Below are 24,151 nucleotides of genomic sequence, written 5' to 3'. Positions count from 1 at the left end.
CTAGAACCAGGCTGAGCCTTGTATTTCCCCTCCCTTTAGGAGACAAATATGAAATGCTGAAGCCCCTTTTTATTTTCCATTTCAAATCTCATCAAATATTTACCAGACCAGTCTCCTCAGGATGTAAATAGGGGACCTGTCGTCAAAATCAGTTTGGATTCTGGAAGTAGACACGTGGTCCGGAGTGAAGTCTGTGCCATGTGCAGGGGAGGGGAAGGCGGCAGACAGAGGAAGGGACAGGGGTCTTGGTCTGCTTGCGAGCACATGAAGGCACACGTGACGTAGAAGGTCTCCGCCGGGGCCTGCGTCCCCAGGTGCCCGCAGAGGGGCTGGGAGATGCCCACTGCCCATTCTCTGTCCCCTGGCTTTGCTGGACGATCGGCCGGCTTCTAAAGGCCTTCTCTGCTCAGAAGGGCAGCAGCTTGCTCTTCTGCCGGAACATAGAAGGAGCGCCGAGAGAAGCTGGTTCCAGGGCTCGCTCTGTGTCCCTCGTTCCCAGACGACCCTGTGTGAAAGGGAGAGTGTCTTGGTGGTTTGCCAGAGTGATGGGCACAGACACTCCAAACTCATTCACCTGATTTTCTTCCAGCCGACCACAGCGACGGGTCTCAGTCTGAGGACGGCAGGGGAGACCGGAACCTGAGGACCAAGAGGAACCGGTAGGTGACAAGGCTATTGGCTCCCACGTCTTTCTGCCGCAGGCAGCATGGAAAGAAAAAAAAGGATCGTTTTGACTTTCATGACTGAGCAAAGAGCAGATTTAACCAATAAGCAGAGGTGGGGGGGTTTCAGGTTCTGAGTCGCTGACGGCTCTGGGTGCCCCGTGCCTTGGTGGGCAGGTGTCATGGTGGCTCTAGGCACCAAGGACAGTGGACCGCGTCCAGCCTGCGCCAGCCCTCCCCAGGGCCCGTGTGCCCTGTCTGGCCTGGCCTCTGAGCCCTGGAGACACACGGAGCCCGCTGGGTGCCTCGGGTGCCATGTGTTGGGTGAGGGCGTGTCCGGCAGATTGGGTCGGACTCCGATGCCTTCTGCGCACGTGGTGATGTTGGACAAAGTCATTCACCGCGACCTCAGGTTTCCGGTCTGCACGAGGTTGCAGGAGCTCCCAGTGGCCGCCCGAGGTGACGGGGGAAGGGGGAAGGGGTGCTGGTGACGGCAGGCACGCTCCATGCACGCTCCTCTCTCGCGTGTGCCCCCCTCTGGCTGGGGTGGCAGCACCCGTGGCCCGGAGACCCGCCGCCAGCCCCTCCCGCAGGCCCTGGTCTGTGGCTCCTTTCCTCCTGAGTCCCACACAAAGGGGTGAAACTCAGTGTCTGTGTGTCTACGTTCCCAGGAAGGCGGCAGAAGGCACGGCAGGGCTGCGGGGCCACCGTCTCCGGCAGGGAAGCGGGGGGATCTAAAAGGCCACCGGTGGAAAGAGAGTCATGGGCCACTTCTGAGTTCAGGGGGTGCCCGCTGTCCGGCCAGAGCCCGGCCCTCCCCATAGCCCAGCAGACACACGCAGCCATGGCCTGCCGCCCATGTATCGGTCCTCTCACAGGTGGCCTCGGCCTGTAGCAGGGGCCACGTGGCCATGTCAGGGCAGTCAGTGCTCTGGGTATGTGGCCATCTGGGGGGCACAGTCGGTTAAGTGTTCAACTTGGTTTTGGCTCAGGTCATGATCACAGGGTCATGATCTCAGGTCATGATCTCAGGTCATGATCTCGGGTCATGATCTCAGGGTCGTGAACTCAGGTCATGATCTCGGGTCATGATCTCAGGGTTGCGATCTCAGGGTCGTGAACTCAGGTCATGATCTCGGGTCATGATCTCAGGGTTGCGATCTCAGGGTCGTGAACTCAGGTCATGATCTCAGGGTCATGATCTCGGGTCATGATCTCGGGTCATGATCTCAGGGTCGCGATCTCAGGGTTGTGAACTCAGGTCATGATCTCAAGGTCCTGGTGAGATCGAGTCCTGGTTGGGCTCCACGCTCAGTGGGGAGTTTGCTTGAGACTCTCCTTCTGCCTCTGCCCCTCCGCTGGCTCACACACATGCACGCTCTCCCAATTAAATAAATAAATCTTTAAAAAAAAAAGTGCCTTAGAACCCCGAGCCCATTGAGGAGGCAGGAGCTGCCGGAGCCCAGCCCCCGCTCCGCTCGGTGGAACAGAGCCTCCCACTGAAAGTCAGGGGATCCCCAGGCACCTGCGCCGTCCCCCGCAGGCGCAGCGCAAGGGCGGCCGCCAAGACGGGCCGCAGGCAGGTGGTGGGTCGGCGGCTGTGCGGGGTGGGGGGGTGGGGTCGGCGTCGGCCGGGATTCCAGCAGCAACTTGTAAAAACTGGTGTTTGTCTAAACAGCATCACGAATGGAAGATGTAATGGTTGTAAAGAAAAACCGTGCCCTGTGTATGTGAGGAAAACGAACCTCGCATCATTGATTTATGACGATTTCTGGTTAAAACCATTCTGCGGTCATCATTTTAATGCCCTTGATTATTCTTTTTTTTTTTTTTTTAAGATCTTTAAGTGTCTGATTTTTCAGTCATCTCTCTGCCCAACGGGGCTCCGGCTCACCAGGCTGAGATCCGGAGTGGCGTGCCCCACCGACCCGCCAGCCCGGAACCCCATGGCCCTGATGATTCTTTTAAGTCTATGCTGTGTAAAGTCTTAAAAATACAGCTTCAGTATTATTTCTACCAAAAAACTGTTTCTTAGAAGAAGTGACACCTGCTCACAGGAAGGGAGGAAAATCCATCCTGGCCTCCTCAGCCCTCATGGGGGCCTCCTGGCAGCAGACGGCGGGAGCGAGGGAGGGAGAGAGCCCGGACCAGGCCGTGGGCCCTGGCACCTGACCGCGGTCAGGACGGGACTCTCCTCTGTGGCGGACGGACAGGGTAGGAGGCACCAACCTGCAGCGTTCTCCCTGACCAGCTTCAGGCCCCTTCATTTCGGTGCCGTTGGGCCTTTCCCTGCCACGCACCCCTCAAAAAATCATTCCTCTACCACTGCTTGGGTATATTGTAATTTTAACAGATAACAAACAGACACCACGGAACTTTCCAGAAACAATTCCAGGGTGGGTGAGCACTGTCGTCCCCTAGACAGGGGAGCGGTCCGGGTGCTGGGAGGGGGGCTCTCCTACCTGGGGCGACAGGGACCCGCACTGCAGTTGCCTGGGCACGAGGTTCCCTGTGGTGCGGGGCTGAGCACCCCCCGCCGTGTCCCACCTTCTTAGAAAGTCACCCTGGGCATCAAAGGACACTTGCATGCGCCCAGAGTTTGGACGTCGAGTGCCTCGCTGGGCCAAGGGCTCTGGGAAAGGGAGTGAAGCGTCATGTCTTTATGTCCAACCGCGGGTATCGGCCACGCCGGTCTCTGACCCTCTGGTTAAATTCACGTAGAATCTTGGAAACAAGACGCCCTTCCCGAGGCACCGGGCATCGGGAACTCCAGCCGCTGGGTGACCACGTGGAGCTCACGAGGGAGGAGAGGCTGGCCAGAAGCCGGAGTGGCTGGGCCGTCTGTCTACACGGTCTGCTTTCTCTCGCTCTCTCGAGGGACTGGCCTTGAATTCTGACCAGTTGGCATTTAAGAAACGTCAGAACATTAATTTTGCTGTTAACCATCCGAGGGCTGTCCGGGATTGAGCAGCAGCCTTGGACCCGACCCCGAGGACTCCGGCAGAGCCTCCCTGCTCTCCACCCGCGCGTCCGTCCTGAGCTGCGGGTTCCGCCATCCAGGCAGCTCTGCTCTCCCCGGATCCCGGGAGGAAACGTCCCCTCTGCGTGGGGACGCAGCTGGACGGGGACCTAGAATGTTCCACTGGCCGCTCCTTCGTCTCGGAGCCGTTCGCATCCACCGCATGTCGTGTTCGCCCCGCAGGCTCCCCCGGCCGGGTCTGCGCGTCCCTCGCTCAGAGCTGATTGCCCCAGGTGGCCGCCCCGCCAGCGCCAGCTCCGTGCGTCTGTCTGTCTTCCAGAAGGTTGTTGTCCACCTGTTCAGGCTCTTGCAAGCCCCTGACGGCCTCTGTGTGTTTCTGAGTAGCGGGTTCTGGCGTATACAGTAGGTACACAGTAGTATGCAGTAGTATACAGTAGAACAGGCTTCCAGAGGATGGGCTGAAGTCCGTCCCTGAGGGACCCGTGTCTGCCTAAACAGAACACCTCCTCATCCAGAAGCTGCCATGTCTTCCCACGCTGTGCCGCTCACTGGCAGCCACGTGGGGAAGCAAGGGAAGAAGCCACACGCTCGCTCTGGACGTGGCCTCCTGCTCCTGCGTCCCTCTCGAACCCTCACCGACTCCCATCCGCTGTGCACGCCCTTCCGCGATGGGGTTCCATCCGCCGAACGGTCGCTCAGGGCTGAGTGGGAAGACAATACGTCAATACGTCACGAGGACGAGCTTTCGGATTACTAAACCGTTTAAACGAGCCGGCGAGTGCCTCTCAGGTAGCTGGTGGTTGTCTGTCTGATGGACCGATGGACCGCGCTCCCGATACACCAGCCTCCGTCCTCCCTGGGAGCGGAAAACCGATGGCGTCGCCCCGTGCTTCTGCGGTGCCCGCAGGAGCTGCCGCCTTCCGATGCGCGGTCTGGTCTTAGTGCAGACCTGCTTCCCGAACGGGCCGCCTGTTTTAAGAAGTTAGATCTTCTTTCAAATAACTGAACTGAACTATTATAGGGAGTCAGCAAAAGGGAGGCATTTAGTCGAAAATTCACAAGGAAATGATCTGCAAAACACATCAGAGAAGAAATTGTCCGCGACGCGTGTGGCCTCCAGCCCTTCCAGGAGGCGCCCGTCTTCACCTGTGGATAGACTGGGAGATGCCTCTACGGAACAGCGCCCTGGAGCGCGGCAGGGGGGCCTGGCTCCTTCAGGGATGACGGGTCCCATGGCCTTGGCATAGATTCCTTGTCCTGTGGGCGACCAAAATAATCCCTTGGCTTGGAATAGTGTTTGTTTCTGTTTGTAGATTTTGTAGTTGGTGAGTTTGGGGGACACTTTGGATACAAGTGTGAAAGTTGACCTTACCCCAGGAAGCCGTCATGTTGCGTGGAGTGTTTCCTTGGGGTCGGACGCAGTTGAGCTGGAGGCGACCAGAGCGTAGAATCAGCAGGAAGGACCTTGTCCTTGGTCTACTTGCTCCAAATATGGCCTGAGTATTCTTCTCCTGGCAAACCATGGGGGCCAACGCACACTCCAAGCAGGTCCTCTGGACAAGGCTGGGTCACGGGGTTGAGACCTGCCCCCAACAGTTCCACACCCCACCTTGGGGCACCTACGGTTGGGAGAATCCATCTAGACCAAAAAGCAACACTTTTCTGTCTTGTGTCTTTTCATCCAAAAGACAAAAAAACAAAACAAAACAAAACAAAACAAACCTTATTTAAAGTCTGGGGGTTGTGAAGGCACTGTCCCTGGGACTGCCCCCAGGTTGAGCCACATCCAGGAGAGCCAGCTGCGGAGGGTGGAGGGAAACACGCGTACTGTGGTCAGGAAGCTGCTGGTCACGAAGGCAAGTGACGGCCAGTGAGTGTGGGCAGCAGAGGGCTACACGCCGTGGAGACCGGGGGAGCGAGCTGTGTTCACGTCCACACACAGGGTTTCTAGGATCCCAGAAAAATTAGCTGCTCAGAAAGTAAGAGTGTTGCCTCTTTGAAATGCTCTAGAATAAGGCTGGGAAATAGGCAGACTTTAAAATACACTTGCTGCCAGAGTATGTCTTTAGTTGACCGTATGGAATGAGAACGGTCTGCATTCCGGGAGCAGTGTGGGAGCCTCGGCCCTCCGGGGACTTCCTAGCACGGGCCGTGCGTGGCCCCTGGGCCTGCGTGGGAACCAGTCGCTGACACCGACTTGCCTTCTGAGTCGCTCTTCGTGCGCAGCTCCTGAGTCGCGTTGCTCAGTGGTTCTGTGAAGAGACCTGTGGCTCCGGGCACGGTACTGGGTCTGCGCCCCAGGTCATCAGGGCTGCCTACGCCGCTGACCTGGTTGTAGCCGCCTTGGGGATGGCGTGTGCAAGCCTTGGTTGCGACGGGGTTTCAGTTTGCCGTTTTAACCCGAACTGCCGTTTATTTGCTGTCCAGAAAGAATGATCAACGCACGCATTTCTGAAAGGGGGGACCAGATGCCGGCCTTCGCAGTGAGCCCCGGGAGCACGCCGGCCTGCCCACAGATGCGAGGCTGCTGCCCCTGGCCTTTTCAGGGGGAGGCAGAGTTATCTAGGCAGCGTCCACACAGCCTGCCCTCACTTGCAGGTGCACCCGAAATCCAGCCGGGGGGGGCCAGTCAGGGTCGGCTCCAGGCCCCACCCCGAGTTCCCGCGCTGGTCCTTCATCAGGCCTCTCGGCCGACCTTGCCTTCCTGGATCTCTGCTCCTGCAAGGATCTCGGCACCCGGGCGTCCTCTCTAACTGTCACACAGCGGGGGCCCAGGAGAGCTGGCGGGGGATCCCCGGGACCGTGCTGGCAGCGGGCATGTGAACTCTGAGATGAAGCCGTGGTGTCTTCCCTCGTGTGGGAGGAGCCTGTTGTGGAATCTTCTTCCACGAGGGGCCCCTTTGTGCTGCCAGGAGCCGACACACGGCGTGAGCAGGGGAGGCTGGGGCCTTCCCAGACTCCCAGGACTGCCACCAGGTGCCCAAACGTAGGCCAGGAGGGCACACTCCCACGTGGAAAGAGAAACTAAGTTAGCTAGCTCACTAATCCAGCAAATGCTAAGCACCTGCTGTATGCAGTGTCGTGTGCCCAGGCCCTGCCTTGGGGTCTAGGCCATCTACTTCTGGGAGCTTCTCATGGCTCCATCCCATCTCTCTGATGGGCTGGAAGCTTTCGGGGACAGTGTGAGCCCCACATCCCCTGCCAAGACACAAGGGCCTTCCCTGAAAGGCCAGGGCCCTGGGAAGGCAGAGCAGACAGAGGAACAAACACAGGGCCATGTCCCCAGATCATAACCTGTCCCCTGCTCTCCCCCATGGACCACCCTCTCTTCTGGGCACATGTGGAGTGAACATCAGCTGCCGTCCGCCACGTGGGGCGCCGGGGACCCAGGGCCAGGCGGATGTCATCTCCTGCTCTGGCGGCTCTGGCCAGCAGGGAGTGCTAGCATCCTAGACGGGCCATGCAGGTCTGTTCCTCCTTGGCTTGGGGGGCCCTGGGGCAGATCCCCGGAGGGGGATGTCTCCATCCCTGTCACACGTCCCTGTGTCATCACTGCTCTCCAGTGCTGGACCCCAGAACTTGCAGTCGTGGTCTCTGCCGAAGCGCCCCAGTGGACGATGCACGTGACAGAGCTGCAGCCCCTCCCCTCGCTCAGGGACCCTCTGCTGCCGCACCGGGCCAGGCACAGTGACCGGGTCCGGGCCCTCTGTGGACATCTGGCTGTGCCTGCTCTCTGCCTCGTTTGATCTGAGTACCTGTCCTGCAGGGGAGGGCCCGGTGCCAGCGGCCACACAGGCCTAGCCACGCCAGAGCTGAGGCCCGTCTGTAGCCCTTCCACGAGAACACGGCCTGTGGATTCCCTGCGAGGCTGCGTGGACGTTGGCGGTCAGGGAGGCAATGCATCAGTTGAGTCTCAAATGAGAGCATTTTTTTAAAAAAACCTTATTTATTTATTTGAGACAGAGAGAGAGCACAAGCAGGGGAGCAGCAGACAGAGGGAGAGGGAGAAGCAGACTCCCCACTGAGCAGGGAGCCCGATGTGGGGCTCGATTCCAGGACCCTGAGATCATCACCTGAGCCGAAGTCAGATGCTTCGCTGACGGAGCCCACAGGACCCCCTTAAACAAGATACGTTGGGCGGGTTTTCCCCAGGAAGTACAAGAACCCACCAAGAGGGGCTGGACATGTGTCCTCCTTCCCTCCGGCACCCCAGGCTCCCGGGCCAGGACAGGCCAAGGGAAGGTAGGTGCCTGTCCTACCCAGGCCCCCGGGGCGTGGTCCCCTGCGCTGGCAGGGACCCGGTACTGAACTGTCCCTAGAAATGCTCTTTGACTCGAGAAGACAGTTTCAAGTTCCACCTCGTCTTCAAGCGTCTGACTTAAGAGTTCTCCCTTTTAAATGGAATCCGGGGCATTTCCTCGCCCAGACCCATCTCCATCCCACTGACCGTGGCTGAGAAGGACGGCGGCTGCTGTTGGTCCCGCAGGACTGAGCCACGGATCGTCTGAAACCAGCTCACGGGCAGCTGCAGTCCAGATTTCGGAAATCCCTGCGGCGGTTGGAGGGAGACACATTCTCGGAGTTGCCAGATGCCGGGCGGGCGAGCCCGAGGGCGCGTGAGGGGACCAGCGCCGGGTGTCCCGCACGAGGACACTCAACGGCGAACACCACCTGCTTCCTTTCCAGAACGCGGCCCTCCTCGTGCAGCCTCCCCTCTGGTCACGTCCACCTTACCCGCAGCGTGGTGACGGCCCACGTTCGCATGGTGTCACTGTGGGCACGCAGAGACGCGGCCAAGTGCTGGGCGCCCTCTGCGGTGACCGGCCTCCCTCTGCGTGAGCTGGTTAGCGAGCGCCGTCGCTCCTCGGTCAGCCCTTGGAGTACAGCTGTGTGAAAACCGAGGCAGCTTTTTCTCTTGCCGCCATGAGAAAGCACGTGTTTGCCGCGGGCTTGGGATCATGAGCCAGTTAGCGAGGCGACGCGGGATATGACTGTCGCAGGAGCGCTCAGCTGGGGACACGGGGAGGGGCAGCGGGAGCCGTGGCCGCGGTGGTGGCGCTCCGGGACCTGCAGCACGGCCCGTCCTGAAGACGCTGGCGTGCGACGCGGGGCGAGTGTCAGGACAGGGCGAAGCCAAAGACAAGGGTTGTGTGTGGGGAGGAGCAGGGGGCTCGACTCAGAGGGCCTGGAGCGGTGATTCCTGCTGAAGCCGAGAGGTCAGAGTGTGGGGGGTCCCCCCGGGCCGCCACGGGAGAAGGCCCAACACCGTGAGAATGACTGACGTCCCCCACTCAACTCACAATGTCACAGCACACCGGTTTTCAGGTTTTCAGTGTGACAACGTCCAGAACAGACTATGGGCAGGGTGTCCACCCCCTCGGGCACCTTCGGCTCAGCCACTGCCTCCCGCTGGCCCTGCACATGCCTGGTCCCGCCTCCCCACTCTGCCTATTTTGGAACAAACCCCAGATCTCTTATAAACCCCACGTGTCCATGTGTCGGGGTGCATGACTCACAGAAGATTTTTAAAAGATCATCGTTATCCTGCCTGAGAACAAGCAGCAAACAGTCGTTCCCGGACATGAGCTCATCGCCCCCGACGCCCCGGTTCCCTCCGTTCTTTGAGTTTCTCTTGTGACTCTGTTTTCCAGACCCGAATCCCCATCAGCTTTGTGCTCCGCACCCTCCTGGTCTCCTTCCGGAGTCTGTTAACCTGCACTTCTTTCCTGGCCCAGCCTCGTTTTCTTCATTTGCTTTGAAAGAAATCGGCATCTTCCCCCTCACGGAAGCCTCCCTCCCCCGTCCGTGTGTCTGCGCCCCCGGCCCCCGCGAGCTCCTAGCCCTGCAGCTTCTGTGCCCTCAACGCCCACCCGGGTTTGGTCGGCGCTGAACGAGAGACCCTCGCAGCCGCCCTGAGTTCCTTCTGCCGGGCGGCCCCGCGGCTCGGGTCACCTGCCTTCCTGGGATGTGCGCAGTGCCTGGCGTGGGACCGGCATTTCCCGCAGGACTGGTACATACCAGCAGGTGCGTTCCCCCGTGTCATTTGCACCCGTGAGCTTGAGCACTTTACAGAGCACAACGTTCTCCTCAACTCTTTGGTTCCCCGGACTTGGAGCTCAGGTGGAAAACACGGGGCGCAGGCTTGACTCCCTCCCTTCAAAACTCACTTTCCCGACATCGTGTGGGTTTGCCGGCAGCTCCCACGGGGGCTGGACACGCGGTGAATTCCCAGAGGGAAGCAGGGTTGGTGGCGCGGTCTGCTTCAGTCACCACGTCTGTCCTGTAGGAGTCGGAGTGTGTGTCTCTGTCGTGGGGACTCGGACTGCCCTGGGTCTGACGAGCTCTTCACAATGTGGCTGAACATCTGTTTCCTACGAGGAGACGCCTCCTGAGCCCCGCAGCACCTGTTTCCTTCCACGCCGTGCGCCTCATCGCCGGCCTCTCCGGGTCCACGGAGGGCTCTGTCTTTCTGCCCCCCTCGGCTTCCACATCCTTTCTGTCTCTTTCCCAGTTTCTTTTGGTTCCTCCTCTCCTTCTTAGCTGGTTCCCCTCCAGGCGTCATTGGTGGTGTTTATTCTGCTCACATCTGTGCACCTTCTGGTGCATCCTTCAGTTCTAAAACTTTTCTCCCTTTCGTTTCTAATTTCTTGCGTCATTCAGGTGCTTTTTAGATGTTCACTTGGTCCAACATCCCCTTTCCCCCCTGAGTTGTCTATCCTGATACACACCGTGGTTTTAGAGCTTCTATTGTGTCTTTTGAAACATTGTGTCCTCCCGAGCAGCGGGGTGGTGTTTCCGTCGGAGTCCTGGCTGCCCCGTGGCCCGAGTCCCGGCTGCCCTTGGCCCACATCGTGGCTGCCCATGGTCTTCCCCTGCTGTGGGTCCTTTGCTCCGCGCGTCACTGTTCTCCGGCTCATTGGTATGGGATCCAACAACGACCTTTCCTGCAGCTCAGGCTGAGACGAGCCGGTGACGGAAGGCGGCTGGAGACGGCGTTCCTGGTCACGAGGCTCTGGAACTCCCTCTCTTTGTCGCAAAGTGGGAATGTGCCCTGCGTTTGGTGCCTGTCTGCGCTGCCCCTCACTCTCACCCCTGCCTGTCCTTCCCTTTCTGGGGTGTGTCTGTGTGATCCCATAGGCTCACACCAGTTCCTTTTGTCTGAGTTTTGTCCTGGAGGGACCCTTAGTTACCAGGCCCGGCCACCTCTCCCTTCCACGCTCCGGGCCACATTGGCTCCCCTGAGTTTGGAGCCAGAAGACCCCTCCAGCGTCAGCAGCAGCCCCTCCCCCCCGCCCCCCATCAGCCTGCTCCAAGGCCACGGCCTGAGGCTGCCTCTCAACCTGGGGCATCTCAGACTCGCTGGGCCCAAAGGTCTTGGGACGTGCCTCCTGGTGGGGGGGGGCAACCCCTGAGGGCTCGTTGGTGCCTGGGCTCTGGCTGTGACTGATGATATGAATTCCTGGAGATGCGTCACCCCCTGGCTTGTGAAGATGTTGCCTGTGGGTTTCCCTTCTGTTATCCTAATAGCCCAGCTGCTCTGCTTCAGGGTGAAAATTGGGGGAGACTAAGAACTTCCCTCTGCCTTTGCTTTTTGTGTCAGGAGGTTGGTTTTTGTTTCAAATCCTCGAAAGCCTGAGAGGTCTGGGCCCTGAGGTGCACGGGACTGACACTTGCCCTCCAGCCTTTCCCCATGTTTTGTTGATGCTGTTGCAACGCGAGTGACCCAGCAGCCTCTGTGAGACACACCCACGTCCCCCGAGCCGAGGATATGCCCTGGGTGTCTCCTCAAGCCTGCGTGTGCTCAGGATGGGGGGGGCGCAAAAGGAGGCCCCCCACCTCGACAAACAGGGTCCCCGATGCCGTGGGACCAGGCCTGGGTCCCTTGTGCTGCTGTCATGTGAGAACGCGTCCTGGACTCTGAGACCACGTGCGTTTCCCCATGAGGAGACGGCACAGGGTCCCCCACCGTGCTCGAGGGCCCCCAACTGCTGGGAAATCCTTTCGACTTCACCAAGATGAGCCCTGCTGACAGGACAGCCTGGTACCTACGAGCTGTGTCATAAGGAGGGTCCACGGGTCAGCCCTGCCCTCGGACAATGAAACTGGCCTGTGCTGGAGACCAGAGGGTCTGAGCTCAGGGCCACCCAGGGGGAGGCCATCGGCCACTAACAACAAACGCCTGCCAACTGGTGGAACGGACAGCAGCACGGAAGGAACCATGGCCTTTGGACGCAGGGCGGCCCTTGAGCTGACAAATAAAGGTGCAGCCAGAACGGCCTTCAGTCCTTCCGATGGCCCTCGCTGGCACGGCCAATCGGGGTGGTGGAGGGCCCTGGGCCCTGGGCTGTAACCGACACGCTACAACTGTGAGCACAGAAAGGGATGGACGACTGTGGTCGCAGCACCGTGGAGACGTCTGCCGGGCTCTGCACAGTGGGGTTCCTTCAGGGATCCCCAGGCCCTTTCTGGGAAGGTGTCATCAGGACCAGAAGGTGGGGCCAGGCCAAGCTCCAGAAGTGAGAGCTGGGCGGGCAGGCAGGCAGAGCTTTGCCAGGCAGCCAGTGGTCCATGAGACCATAGGAGAGAAGTGAGGTCCTGGGATGGGCACCCCAGGCTGGAGCCCAAATCCTCCTTCTCCAGGCAGTCCTGGGTCCCTGGCCATCCTAGTCTTCCCGTTGCACGCAGGCAGCGGCTGCTGCAGCCCATGCTCCCGTGCTCCTCTCTCCTTCCCGGATCCAGGATCTTGCCCATGGCTGTGTTCCTTCCTAGGGAGGCATCCTGTTCGATGCCACCATTGACATTGAATCCCAACCGGAGCCCCTGCACCCCAACCCTACCGAGGAACCCAGAGCCCACCCTGAGTGATGTGCCAGTCTCCAACAGTGGCCAAAGGCAGCTCCAACAGAGCAGTGTCAGGGCTAATACCTACAGAATACAGATCTTCCACAGGTTTCCTCGTCTGAAGGCCATTTTTCTCAACCCCATGACAGAATGTCTGAGGCCCCACAAGGCAGACATTCACAGAGACTTTGATTCCTGCAGAATTTCATACTGTGTGTAACACCGGACTTACAGGATGGCAGTATTTTGTTGGTAAATTCCCGGCTTTCTTTGCCAGGAGAAAGAGCAAGTTCTTCCCATCCATTAAATCAAATAAAAGGTGAGGCATCACCCAGCCAAACAAAGGGCTGCATCTCGGTGTTGGAAGGTTTGGTGTGGATGGTCAGAGGCTGCAAGAGACAATGAGAGTGAAGAATCATCATCACCCTCATCACATTACCAACATCATCACCAAAATTGTAATCATCATCACCAGCACCATCAATACCACCATCGTCAACACCATCATCACCATCGTCAACACCACCACCACCACCACCACCATCACCACCATCACCACCATCACCATCACCAGCACCATCATCATCACCATCATCATCATCACCATCATCAATACCACCATCGTCAACACCATCATCATCAACACCATCGTCATCACCATCGTCAACACCATCACCAGCACCATCACCACCACCGTTATCACCATCATCATCATCATCACCATCATCACCATTATCACCATCATCACCATCATCATCACCGTCATCATCACCATCGTCATCACCGTCACCACCGCTATCACCATCATCACCACGAGCAGCAGCACTATCGCCCCCAGTACTATTTACAGACCAGCCACTGTGCTCAGTACTTCACATGCATCGTCTCAGTTTCCCCATCTGTGAAATGGGGATGATAACCACGGCTGCCTACAGGGCTGTGGTAAGATCGCACGAGGGCATGTAGGCAAAGTGGGAGGACAGGGTTTTATACACAGAATGTCAGCAAATAGCAGGTGCTCATATGACTTCATTTAATTATTACAAAAAATCTTAAGTGGCAGGTGTTAAAATTTAAATTTTACAAGTGAAAAAATCAGTGAAATGAGATTTTCCTGAAAATACAGTACATTTGCGTGAAAGTCCAAGTTCAAAGATAAGTCTATTGACATCAAATAATTCATGCCCAGCACTCTGCCTCCTACATCATCCCTACGACGTAGCTCACCCCCTTCTCCCCTCCCCCTGCCCCTCCCTTTCTTCTCTCCTTCCTCACCCTCCTCCTCCTCTTCCTTCTTCTTCCGATTATGAGGATAGGGATTATGGAGCCAGAAGAGGCTAATGGAAATCCAGAACACAGTTACGTGAGCTCTGAAGGGGTTCCAGGCACACTTGGGTCCCGAAGGGTCGCTCTTAGCAACTTGACGCGACAGCGGTGGATACCGAACCACCGCACCTTCACAAAACAGCCTTGTTCCAGGAGTTCCTTCGATAGCTCTCGCAAGAACAGCCACGGCTTCGGCAGGATCACGAGAACGTGTTCATTACAGCCAGACTCCGGAGGAACAGCTCGGAAGGGCGCGGCTCTGTGGCTGTAAGAAAGACGTCTAAGCACCGTGATGCCTCTTCAGAAGGTGGGACCTGGTGCTCCACTGCGTCTAATGTGTCTCTGAGGAAGCTGCAAGGAAGAGACTCAACCCCAAAGTCTAAGTCAATAGCGTAGTCACTGCCCTTTGAGTGCCAAGCGCGGCACCTCGTGCCGGAGAAGAACAGGTGCACAGGCCAGGGGCCGCCTGCGGGGACGCCCCCGGCGGTCGTGTAGGCCGACCCAGAAGTGAGTGCGACCAAAGCGTCGTGTGTCCGGCCCTCCGGCTGCAGGAACCCCGCACTCCGGGCACAGAGGGGAAAGCAGCGCAGTCACACAGGGTGGGCCGTGTCCCGCCGGGGCAGTGGCCGGGTGACCAGCGGAGCCAAGCCAGCTGCGAGTGGACAAGGGGCAGGACGAGCAGGTGTGAAGAGGAAGCGTCACGGGGAAGGCGCAGAGGTGAGGGAGCGTGAAGACGGGGCCGGCGGACCAGGCTGGTGGGATGAGGACCGAGGAAGGGTGTGGCTCGTCTTCCAGCATGGTCTGGCGGGGCTGCGGCGAGAAGAAATTGGGGAAGGTTGGCAGCCGGGGGCCACCAGCACAGGGATGTGGCCTGGACTGCGGGGCGTGCTGCCCTGTGGTGATGCCTTTGAGAGGCTCTCGGGAGACCCCGGCATCGGCTGTGGGCAACCGGAGACATGTCCTGGAGACAGAATTCTCTGCACAAACCGGTGTGGATGTTCTAGAATAAAGCCCGTGACCCAGGGGTTCGGTCAGTCTGGGGAGCGTGAGGCTGGTGCAATGCTTCCTGGATTGGGCTGGACGTGTCGTCCCCACAGTGCACACCCAGGAAGCCTCAGGCTCCTCACTTCCAGCCCATTGCTTCTCACGGTGACGAGACCAGGATGGTCCCTGAGGCTGTGGGAATTGCTCGCTGGTGACGATGGCCCTGGCTGTGGGCTTGCGTGGCTTCGCCCCACTCCAACGCTGGAGCCCCGGCCCCGGAACCTCAGACTGGCGCTTAATTTGGAAATTGGGATGTCGCAGATGTGCCGAGTTAGGATGAGGTCATTAGGTCATAAGCCAGTGACTGGTGGCCCTGTGGCAGGAGACGTTTGGACACAGACGCACACTTGGTTGCCATGGGAAGTTGAGGACGGAGACCTGGATGACGCCTCCACGGACCGAGGGACACCAGAGATGCCCGGTCGACCACCATGCCAGGCAGGCGGGGGACAGACCCTCCCTCTTCCACCTCTGACAGCCACACACTGGTGATCCTGGCCGAGCACTGCAGGTTGCAGGGGGGACGTCTGCTGGGATCGAACTGGGGGGCTCAGGAGCCACATGGCCTGCCCTGATCACGGGGTTACACAGCGGGTCCACAGCACAGCTGCCGATGGAACTGGAGGAAATCCAATAGTGCCTGCCCTCTGAGGACAGTTCCCTGCCAGTCCCCCGGCGTCCCCCAGCTCGGCTCTGACTATAAGCACCCAGAGTTCATGCAGACCCCACTAACAGGTAATGCAGACCCTGCAGGGAAAGTAGCGTGACTAAACAAGTGTGTCCACATCACACACCAGCAGAAAGTGGGGTCCCCAGCTCATCCCCCCTCTGTCTGACTTGGCTACGAATATGAGAGTCTCATAACCTCCCTGGAGGCTTAGTGATTTGTGACAATGACTCCCAGAACCCCGGAGAGCACTGTACATAAGGTTATGGTTTTATCATAGAGGGCACAACTCAGGAACAGCCAAACAGAAGAGAAGGGGAGGGTGAGTTCTGGAAGGGTCCCGAGTGCCCGGGCCTCTGTCCACATACAGTTGGGTGCCCCTCCCTCCTGGGGCATCAGGCAGCCCCCCAGCCCCACTGTTGGAGTTTCTATCAGTGCCAGGACGTAGGCAGGAAGGACTAAATGATCGGCCCTGTGACCAGACTCCAGCTCTGCGCCCCCTCCCTTCCTGCGGGCTTCAGCCCTCTGAGCTGTGGTGGTTTTCCAGTGGGCCAGGCGCTCCCTGGCCCAGGGCTCAGGAAATTCCCACGGAAGCAGGGACAGAGGCCAGACGGTGTTTGTTATCCTGCGGCCCACCCTTGCCAGCACACCGCCTGGCTAGCCGGCCCTCGCGGCGGCAGAGTGTGACCCTGAGTGGTCTCTGGTTACAGGCAATGGTGGTACAGCAGAAATGCAGGGGGGGGGATGCGAGGGCAGGGAGGACGGAGAGGTGGTCTAAGCAAACCCCTCTTGAGAAGGGCACTGCAGGCCGGCCATCGGCAGGGACTCCTGGTGGTGGCCGCGGCATGTGCAGAGCCGGTCCTGTGGGAGGCTGGCCAGGGCTGCCAGGACACCTCCGCCTCCAGCCCTGAGGTCACCCTGCCTGTCGCCAGCCTAGGGGAGGGCAGTGTCCCCTGCCAAGTGGGGCTGGGAGGCCAGAGGCCACTGCTTTTGGCCATTCCTGCCGGACGATTTAAGAGCAAGTTGGAGGGAGATGCAGGAGGCCTGCTTAGCGATTTCTAGGAACGGCAATGTTGGGAGGCCCCAACATTGAGTCAGTGGCGGAATGGAGACTGTAAATGTTTCCGCAGGACGGAATGAGCAGGAGCCCGTCTGCATCCCAGGACGGCGGTCCTGGGGGCATTTCAAGGTCGTCTCATCCAAACCACGTGTTTCACCAAAACCAGGTCCACACAGCTTCCATAGTTTGCCCAAGATTTCGCAACACGCTGTCCCCGGGGGGCTCATCCAGACACTGAGGGCCACGTGGCCACGTGCAGTTTCTTCTCTGGACACCCCAGGGTTTCTTCCCACGAGATGGAATCACTCGTCACAGCCTGAGTCAGCCCTTATCTCTTCTCCTCTTGCGCTCCGCCTTGGAGCCGTGGTTACCGAGAACGGCTTCCATTTCTGTGCAGACTCTCAGCTGATGGTGTTCAGAGGGGAGGGGGGGAGGAGGGAAAAGGGAAGGGAAGAGGTGGAGAGGGAAGGAGTGGGGAGGAGGCCAGGATGACCGGTGTGGGGGAGGGGAAGAGGGAGGCAGCAGGGAGGGACGGAGGGAAGGAGGGGGAGGGGGCCCCAGAGGCCCTGAGAAACAGCCGCCTGGTGCGCACCTGTCCTGAGAACTATGCGGTTCCTCTCCACCTCTCTCCCTCCTCTCCCCGGGAAGATTCAGGAGGTGGGAAGACGCGTGTCTGCGCGTCTGCGAGGTGACCCGTGGGGGCTGGCAGATGTGCCAAGTCCTGCACCCCGTTCCCTCCGCCTCTAGATAAACTAATTAGCATTTGTTGCCCGAAAATGGAAACGAGCAGCCAGATGTGTCTAGAATCCAGTCGCACCGCGTGTGAATCTAGTGACTTTGCCCAGAGCACCTGCTGCCCCGTGCGCATGGGCAAAATGAGAAAACCCCGTGCTCGACCTCGCACGCCATGCGCGCCTGCCCACGGGCCATCCGCGGTTCGGCGGGACGAGCTCAGCAGCAGTCACAGGGCGGAGGCGAGGGGCCGAGTGGGGGAGAACAGCCCTCCGCGCCAGGTGGGGGAGCAGCCACCATAGCGTTTCCCGAGCATGGGACACGGGAGCCAGGGAGCATGCTGTCCCCGGGATAAAGGGAACCCAGCACCGTGGCCCAGACTTGGGAACCCCTGCTCTGGGGGAAAGGCTAGACATGACCAAGCCCTTTTCAACGTACCCATTTGGCCCCAAAGATCTCCCCAAGCAGGTGCCAGCCTGGTGAGGCATCGAACTGTTTCCAGGTGAGAGGCCTTCCCCCCACCGAGCCGGCGAGGCAGGTGGGTACTGCGGCCATGCCCTTGAGGACACGGCCTCTCCTCCTTGGTACTGGGGGATGGAGCTAGCTTTATTCCAAGCATTAGAATTTGCTTTTTGTTAAATGTACCAAACTCATTCAACCATGAGAATATTAAAAGTATATTTAGCAAGTTTGCATTTACTTCTGACCGATTCTAACTGGACTGTGAGCTTGCCATTCTGGAAGGCGTCCAGCGGCTCTGAACAAGACGCCGTGTGGAACGAGCTCTAATACGTGATCATCGCTGAGCTCGGAGCTCCTGTGAATCCTATTTCAAGTCTCAACAATACGGGTCTTATTTCCACACTTCTATTTTTATCTAATGAAAATTTATTACAAAGAAATCCTAATTACACCCTCTGGAAAAGGACACAATTGCAAACCCACTGGTGATTTTCTTTTTTTTTGAAAATCCGCATAATCACGTAGGAAGCCAAGAATGCGTGTTTTCCTGAAATAGTTGGTCTGTAAATAAGATTCCGATGTTTCCGTTGTTTTTTTCTCTGCACATTTTGCACTGGGGGGGTGGTTCGTCCACACTCCACGCCTGGTGAGTGCTCGAGGATGTTGCATGGCCTCAGCACCCCCTGAAGTGCCCACGGGCAGATTCCCACGGGGTCCTGGATGGACAGTGATGGCGAGAGTGGGCATCAAGAGGCAGGGAACAGCGTAGTCAAGGGACAGTATTACCTGGGACGGGCCTTGACCTTGGACAGGTCTGCCTCCTCCACCCCCCACGCACGGATTTTGTGGACTGGCTGGATAATTGTGGGTGTCTGTGCGGGGCATCACAGGGCATTCAGCCGCATCTCTGGTCTCTGCCTCTCCATGTCCTGGTAGCCACCAGACGTCCCCCGGGATTACAGTCACCCTAGGCAAGGGCACTGTTCTGTCCCTAGGTTAGGAAGCCTGATGTGTGTGGCCTGAGTGCCTCCCGCCCCCTGATTCCCGGGGTGAAGATTTGCAGAGAAGTGGGGATGTGCCATCCCCTTTGATGCATGTCCTCTGCTCTTTCTACACTCCAAGAGCATGGGGCGCTGTCGGGCGTGCAGGGGCCACACCTCCTGGTGCCTGCCAGGGGTCTCAGCAGCCTCGCCTGACCGCAGTCCTGCCAGAGAGGGAACGGTCTCTAAGACTGTCAGTCTAGGGACAGACTAGATTTGCCCCCCTGCCACCGTTGCTGGGGTCACTGGTCGTGGGACCTGGTAATGGGGACACGCGGGGCAGGGCTGGGCAGGGAGGAGACCGTGCAGAGGGGTCCGTGGGGTCAGAGCAAAGGCTCACCAGGCCAGTGTAGGTAGACTCTGCAGCTCAGGCTGAGCACAGGCCGTGACAAGGGGACCGGAGCAGCAGGGGGACCGGCCGCTCCCACGCGGGCCAGGTCAGGAGGAGGAGGGCGTCACGGGAGTACCTGTGTCGGCAGGGTCGGGGCGTCCGCCAGCAGCAGACAGTGAGATGTTTTGGGAGGAGGTCCCCAGTGCCACAGGGATGAGGTGCAGAACAGAGAGCGCTACGGGACGGGCAGCAGAGGACAGAAGGCAGGATGCAGAGCCCGTGCTTGGCAAGGCCACGCTCATCCTTCCCCGCCAGCGGTCAGCCTGCTGCCTGCCGCCCCGGCTCCCACCTGCTCTCGGTCCTGCCCCGCTGTGGCTGGGCCGTGGCCACGGCTGCCCCCGGGCCTGGGAAGGAACAGTCCAGGGGTCCAGCTCTGCACCTTTCCCTAGGCAGACGGCCCGGGCGGGGTCCTGGTCCCTGCTGCTGTCGCTGACCTCCCCCGGCTGGGTTCTGCTCCAGGATAGCGTTTCGTACCCAGAGAGTCGACGGCATAGTCTGTGATTGTCTTTCTGCGTCTGTCCAAAACAAAGGCCTCCCCGAAGCAAAGAACAGCAGGAGCAGAGCTGGACATGAGCTCCAGTGACTTGCTCCCACGGAGAGCCTCACCCCTTCCTGTCCTGGACGCCAGGTCCAGGCAGTGAAACGCGACTCCGGGCTGTCTTCCTGGTGGCCCCGCTTGGCCCTCGCACGCCCCTGCCATGACCTTGGCTCCCTGCTGGTGCCTGTATAGGGGGTTACGGCTGCGCCCCAAGTGCAAAGATGCCGTCTGCGTCTGAGAGAGAAAGCTGCCCCCTCTGCGGCTGCCGGCCCCTGGCTGTCCGTGGTTCTCGGGTGTCCCTGGGAGCTGCAGACAGGCCCCCAGGGCACGCTTACCTCTCTGTGTCTTGTGCCCTAAAGGACAGAAGGCCATGGGAGTCCTGGGCCGGAGGAGGCAGAAGGACAGGACAAGGGTGCCGGGACGCCGCCGCCCCAGATCCTCCTGCCGCTGGAGGAGCGGGTGACCCACTTCCGAGACATGCTGCTGGAGCGAGGGGTAAGGACCGCGTGCAGATGACGGCTGTCCCCGAAGCCAGTCACTCAGTAACACTCCCCGGGTTCATGGAGTCGGGCTGAGTGGCGTTCAGGGGCCACATCATTGGAGGCCAAAGCCCATAAAAAGGAGGCCCTGCTCCTTGTCCTGCCAGGCGGTCACCCCAGGGGCACACATGGGAGGGGCAGGCGGGAGGGGACGTCAGCGGACTGCGTGCAGAAATGCTCTGTGGCGAGGAGCTTCCTGCTGGAGCCCGGCAGCTCTCAAGGTCCACGCCTCGCAGAGGGGCGTCCCTGGGCCTCGCCCTCATCTGGGACAGCTTCCACATCTGGGGACCGGGGTGACTCGTTAATGGAATCAGGCTGTCATGATCAGAGTCTGCATCTCAGTTCAAATTTGGGGGAAGAACATTTTAGGATCAAATCCCCTCCAGTGACGTTTCTTTCCAGCTTTGGCTTTTGGGTATAGACGGGTCTGCTCTAACCACCCGGCTGGATTTCTTTGCAAAATGAGGCTGAACGCAGGGGCCGTACGGGGAGCCCGTGTGCGGCAGTGATGATCGCGGACACGGCAGTGGCCTTGGGAACGCGAGCAAATCCCCTCTGTGGTGAGCAGCCCCCCACAGACTGCCTCTGGGCGGGCCGATCCCAGCAGCAGGCGCCATGGGCGCCGAGGCCAGAGGTCAGGACAGCCGCATGCCCCCCAGAGCCGGGGGTTGAGCAGGGATCCCCGGAGTCGGGCTGGCGGGAGGCCCTGGGGTGCACGGAGACGGGCTGGCCTCAGCTCCGGGGTATCAGCAGGAGGACGGAGGCCGTCCTGCCACGGGGGAGCGCTCCTCCGGTGCCCGCCAGTGATAATATGCACGTCACTCCAGCTTGTGGCTCAAAAATGAAATCCAGTCCTCGGCCATGAGGGACGGGAAGGAACTCAGAACCGCGAGGCAGCGTGTGAACCTAGATGAGCGGCGGGGCCAGGTGAGGCGGAGGTCCGGAGGGAACCCAGGCGGGCCGGTCTGTACGCCCGACGACACGCTCACGGCCCCGGGCCAGGGCTGACCCTGGAGGGGGCCCACGGAGCCCGCGCCGTGGGGGCTGGTCTGGGGAGTACCTGCCGCCGCCTCTTCCAGTTGCCACGTTCACGTTGACCCGGCAGCACAGGGCGGGTCTGTGGCCTTGCCCTTGAGAAGCAATACGGCGTCTCTTCTTCCACAGAATCGCCCGAGGAGGCCGCCTCTGTCCTGGAGAGCCGCTGGCATGTTCGCGCCAGGGCGTCGCCTGGGCCCTCGGTAGGTGTTGACGGACACGCAGGCGGTCCTCTGCCCTTGTGTGCGGAAACACATGTAGTTGTGAGCGCCCGGATCAACCGGCCGGTCTGTTCCAGTGCGGTCCGGCGCAGGAGACGTGATGGCTCTCGCAGCCTTTGAGAAGCAGAGCAGGCCTTCGCTTCACCTTCGGGACGCCGGGACGCCAGCACGGCCCGTCTCTGCGCTGGGGAAACCAGCCAGCGCCCGCTCGCCAGCACAGCCTCAGACTAACCTCACGGGAGCTCAGGGCTGCCTGGGACGCCCACCTTTCCTCCCCGAGGCTGCCGGCAAGCCAGCTCGACGAGGCGGCTTGAATTTATCCCCGTGGCCTCGGTGGAGCAGTTTCCATGATGAGATTTCCAGCGCGTTCTTGCCTCATTGCAGTGGGTGGTTCTCTTGGATTCTTACGTCTTCTCTGTGCGACTCCTACGTGAAAGAAAATCAGCAAAAACAACGCAGAAATAGGCAGCGCCGCCCGGGGTTCAGAGTCCCCCCGAGAAGCAGAGTCTGGGGGTGACGGCTGAGCCCGTATTTTTGCAGGATTTCAGAGGAAGCCCACACACAGTTCATGAATAGAAAAGATCAATTTGAATTTACTGCTGATGTCCTAAAGCAATGTGGCCATTTATGACTTTTTGACTTTATAAAATATGCCAGCAGATTTTAAATGATTCATGCTCAAGAGCATTTGATAGCTAAGCCCATAAGATTTCTAGTTGCTTAGAAATGAGGCACAGAAAGGTCACTTTTTTCATGGACTGAGTGATTAATAAGGTTTTTTATTGCATTTGTTCGGCGCTCGCGTCCAGAAATGCGTGCGGCCACAGAGCGACGGAGCCTGCTCCCGTGGGCTCCCGGTCGCCGAGGAAGGCCGTGGTTCGGGTGTTCTGTGGGGGTGACGGACTGGGAAGGGGCTTTCAGGTCCGTGGCTTTGGAGTAGCTATCTGATGGCTCAAGGGAGGTTTTATTTTTATTTTGTTTTACTCTACGAACCACAGTAGAGCTTTTTTTTTTTTTTTTTTTAAACAAAAACCAAAAATGTCAGCCTGCGAAGGAACAGGCTTCATTGAACAGAAGATGATTCATGAGATCCAGCCTATTTCGATAAATGTACTAGGAACATTAGGAACATGTGACTGAGAACTTGTTCCTCTGCCTCGTGTCCCTCAGGAGCGGGGGTGGCTTTCCCAGGGACGGGAGAGGAAGACTGTGGGAGAGCCCTGGATCTTGCTCCGGGGACTCTGGGCCCTGCACCTGCTATCTGTCTGGGGTCCTTCTATGGGGCACCCTTGGCCAGCTTCCCCAGAGTGGGTGGCCTGGGGGAGGCTGGCTCACCCTGTAACCATCTACCCAGGTGAGCCTCCGGGAGGTTGGGCCTGAGTCCATTAGAAAGAGGAACTCGCGGGGCCGCACAGGCACGCCCACCGGGCCGTCCAGTCCCTCTCTGTGCAGAGGTGGTGTCCGTCGTGAGGCCGTTGGTAGAAAGAAACGGTATCAGGTGTCTTCCTGCCAGCAGGGCAGTGGGGGAGGGCTTCTCCCCGCAGCTAGACGGCCACCCCCTCCCTGACTTCTGAGGCCCCGCCCACAGACACGCAGGTGGCTTTGCCTCTGCAGAGCCGGAGCAGGTACTTGGGCCCGGACATGCGCTGAAGGGTTCCGTGGTCCTCCCGGCGCCAGCGGCCCGTCTCGGCCCTGGAGGTGAGGCCAGCACACTTGCCGTCCGCTCCAAGCAGTGACTCGTGCTTCTCGGGGAGCTGAGCGGCCCCGTGCTCTATGGCAACTCTTCAGACCTCTCAGGCACGTGGGAGCCACGGATAACAGGCAAGGCCTGGGCACGTCGTCTGTGCAGTGGAAGAGAATTGGCCAAAAAAAAAAACTCTCAGTGGGAATAAAAAGTCGCTCCAAATGCCATCCAAAGAGAGAATTATTTTCATCAGCAAGGTCCATTTCTTTCCAGTCTTTCTAATAATAGATTTCAAGATGCCAATGATAAATATTTTTGTCTTATAGTATAAGCAGGACTGAATGTAATTGAATGTGGCTCGACCAGATCCTTCGTTTAACACAGGCCTATGAGGCTCAGCCGACTTATAAGTTTGGACTCTGTTTCCTCTTAGTATCAACCTTCGGAAAACATTTTGGATGAGATCGTGATATTCAATTCATTGTCCAAAAATCCTGCGTTTTCATTCAGAGCTTGTGTTCTCCAAATGTGCTATTTTGAACAACAGCCCGAGTGAGCACGTTGGCGCCTGAGCTCCGTGCGCGTAGGGTGTTCCCTGCGGGCATCGGCGCTGGGTCGCTCTTACCAAATTGCTTGGAGGAAAGTCATTTTCATGCAGTGTGCTCGTCCGGCGGCCACGTGTGAGACGTCCCGAGACTGTTTTGCCCGCACACCCGCCTGACGAGGAGGAACTGTAAATATTTATCATGTTTGAACCACGTTGCTCCTTTCCTGGGGCTTCTGCTTCGTCTCGGCTCCGAAGCCGTGGTTCTTCTTTCCCGAGTGGACTGCCATGGCCCGTGGCGATCCGGATCTTTGGCTACGAGGTCAGTGGTGGTGAGATCCTGTTCTAATCACGGAGATGCCCTTGGGAAGGACCGTGGGCCACC

General features: G+C 58.9%; 1 protein-coding gene across 1 annotated transcript in view; it reads left to right on the top strand.

The window, feature by feature from the left end:
- The window catches only part of LOC122899050 (transcription elongation regulator 1-like protein), a 63,544-nt gene that overhangs the window by 25,207 nt on the left and 14,186 nt on the right, over window positions 1-24,151 (top strand). Inside the window, exons 4-5 of the mRNA XM_044236704.1 lie at window positions 590-659; window positions 20,103-20,238. Coding sequence (XP_044092639.1) covers window positions 590-659; window positions 20,103-20,238 — 206 coding nt within the window. The remainder of the gene's footprint in view (window positions 1-589; window positions 660-20,102; window positions 20,239-24,151) is intronic.

Source organism: Neovison vison, chromosome 2, assembly GCF_020171115.1.
Source record: "Neovison vison isolate M4711 chromosome 2, ASM_NN_V1, whole genome shotgun sequence".
NCBI lineage: Eukaryota > Metazoa > Chordata > Mammalia > Carnivora > Mustelidae > Neogale > Neogale vison.
This window is presented reverse-complemented; position numbering and strand designations above follow the sequence as displayed.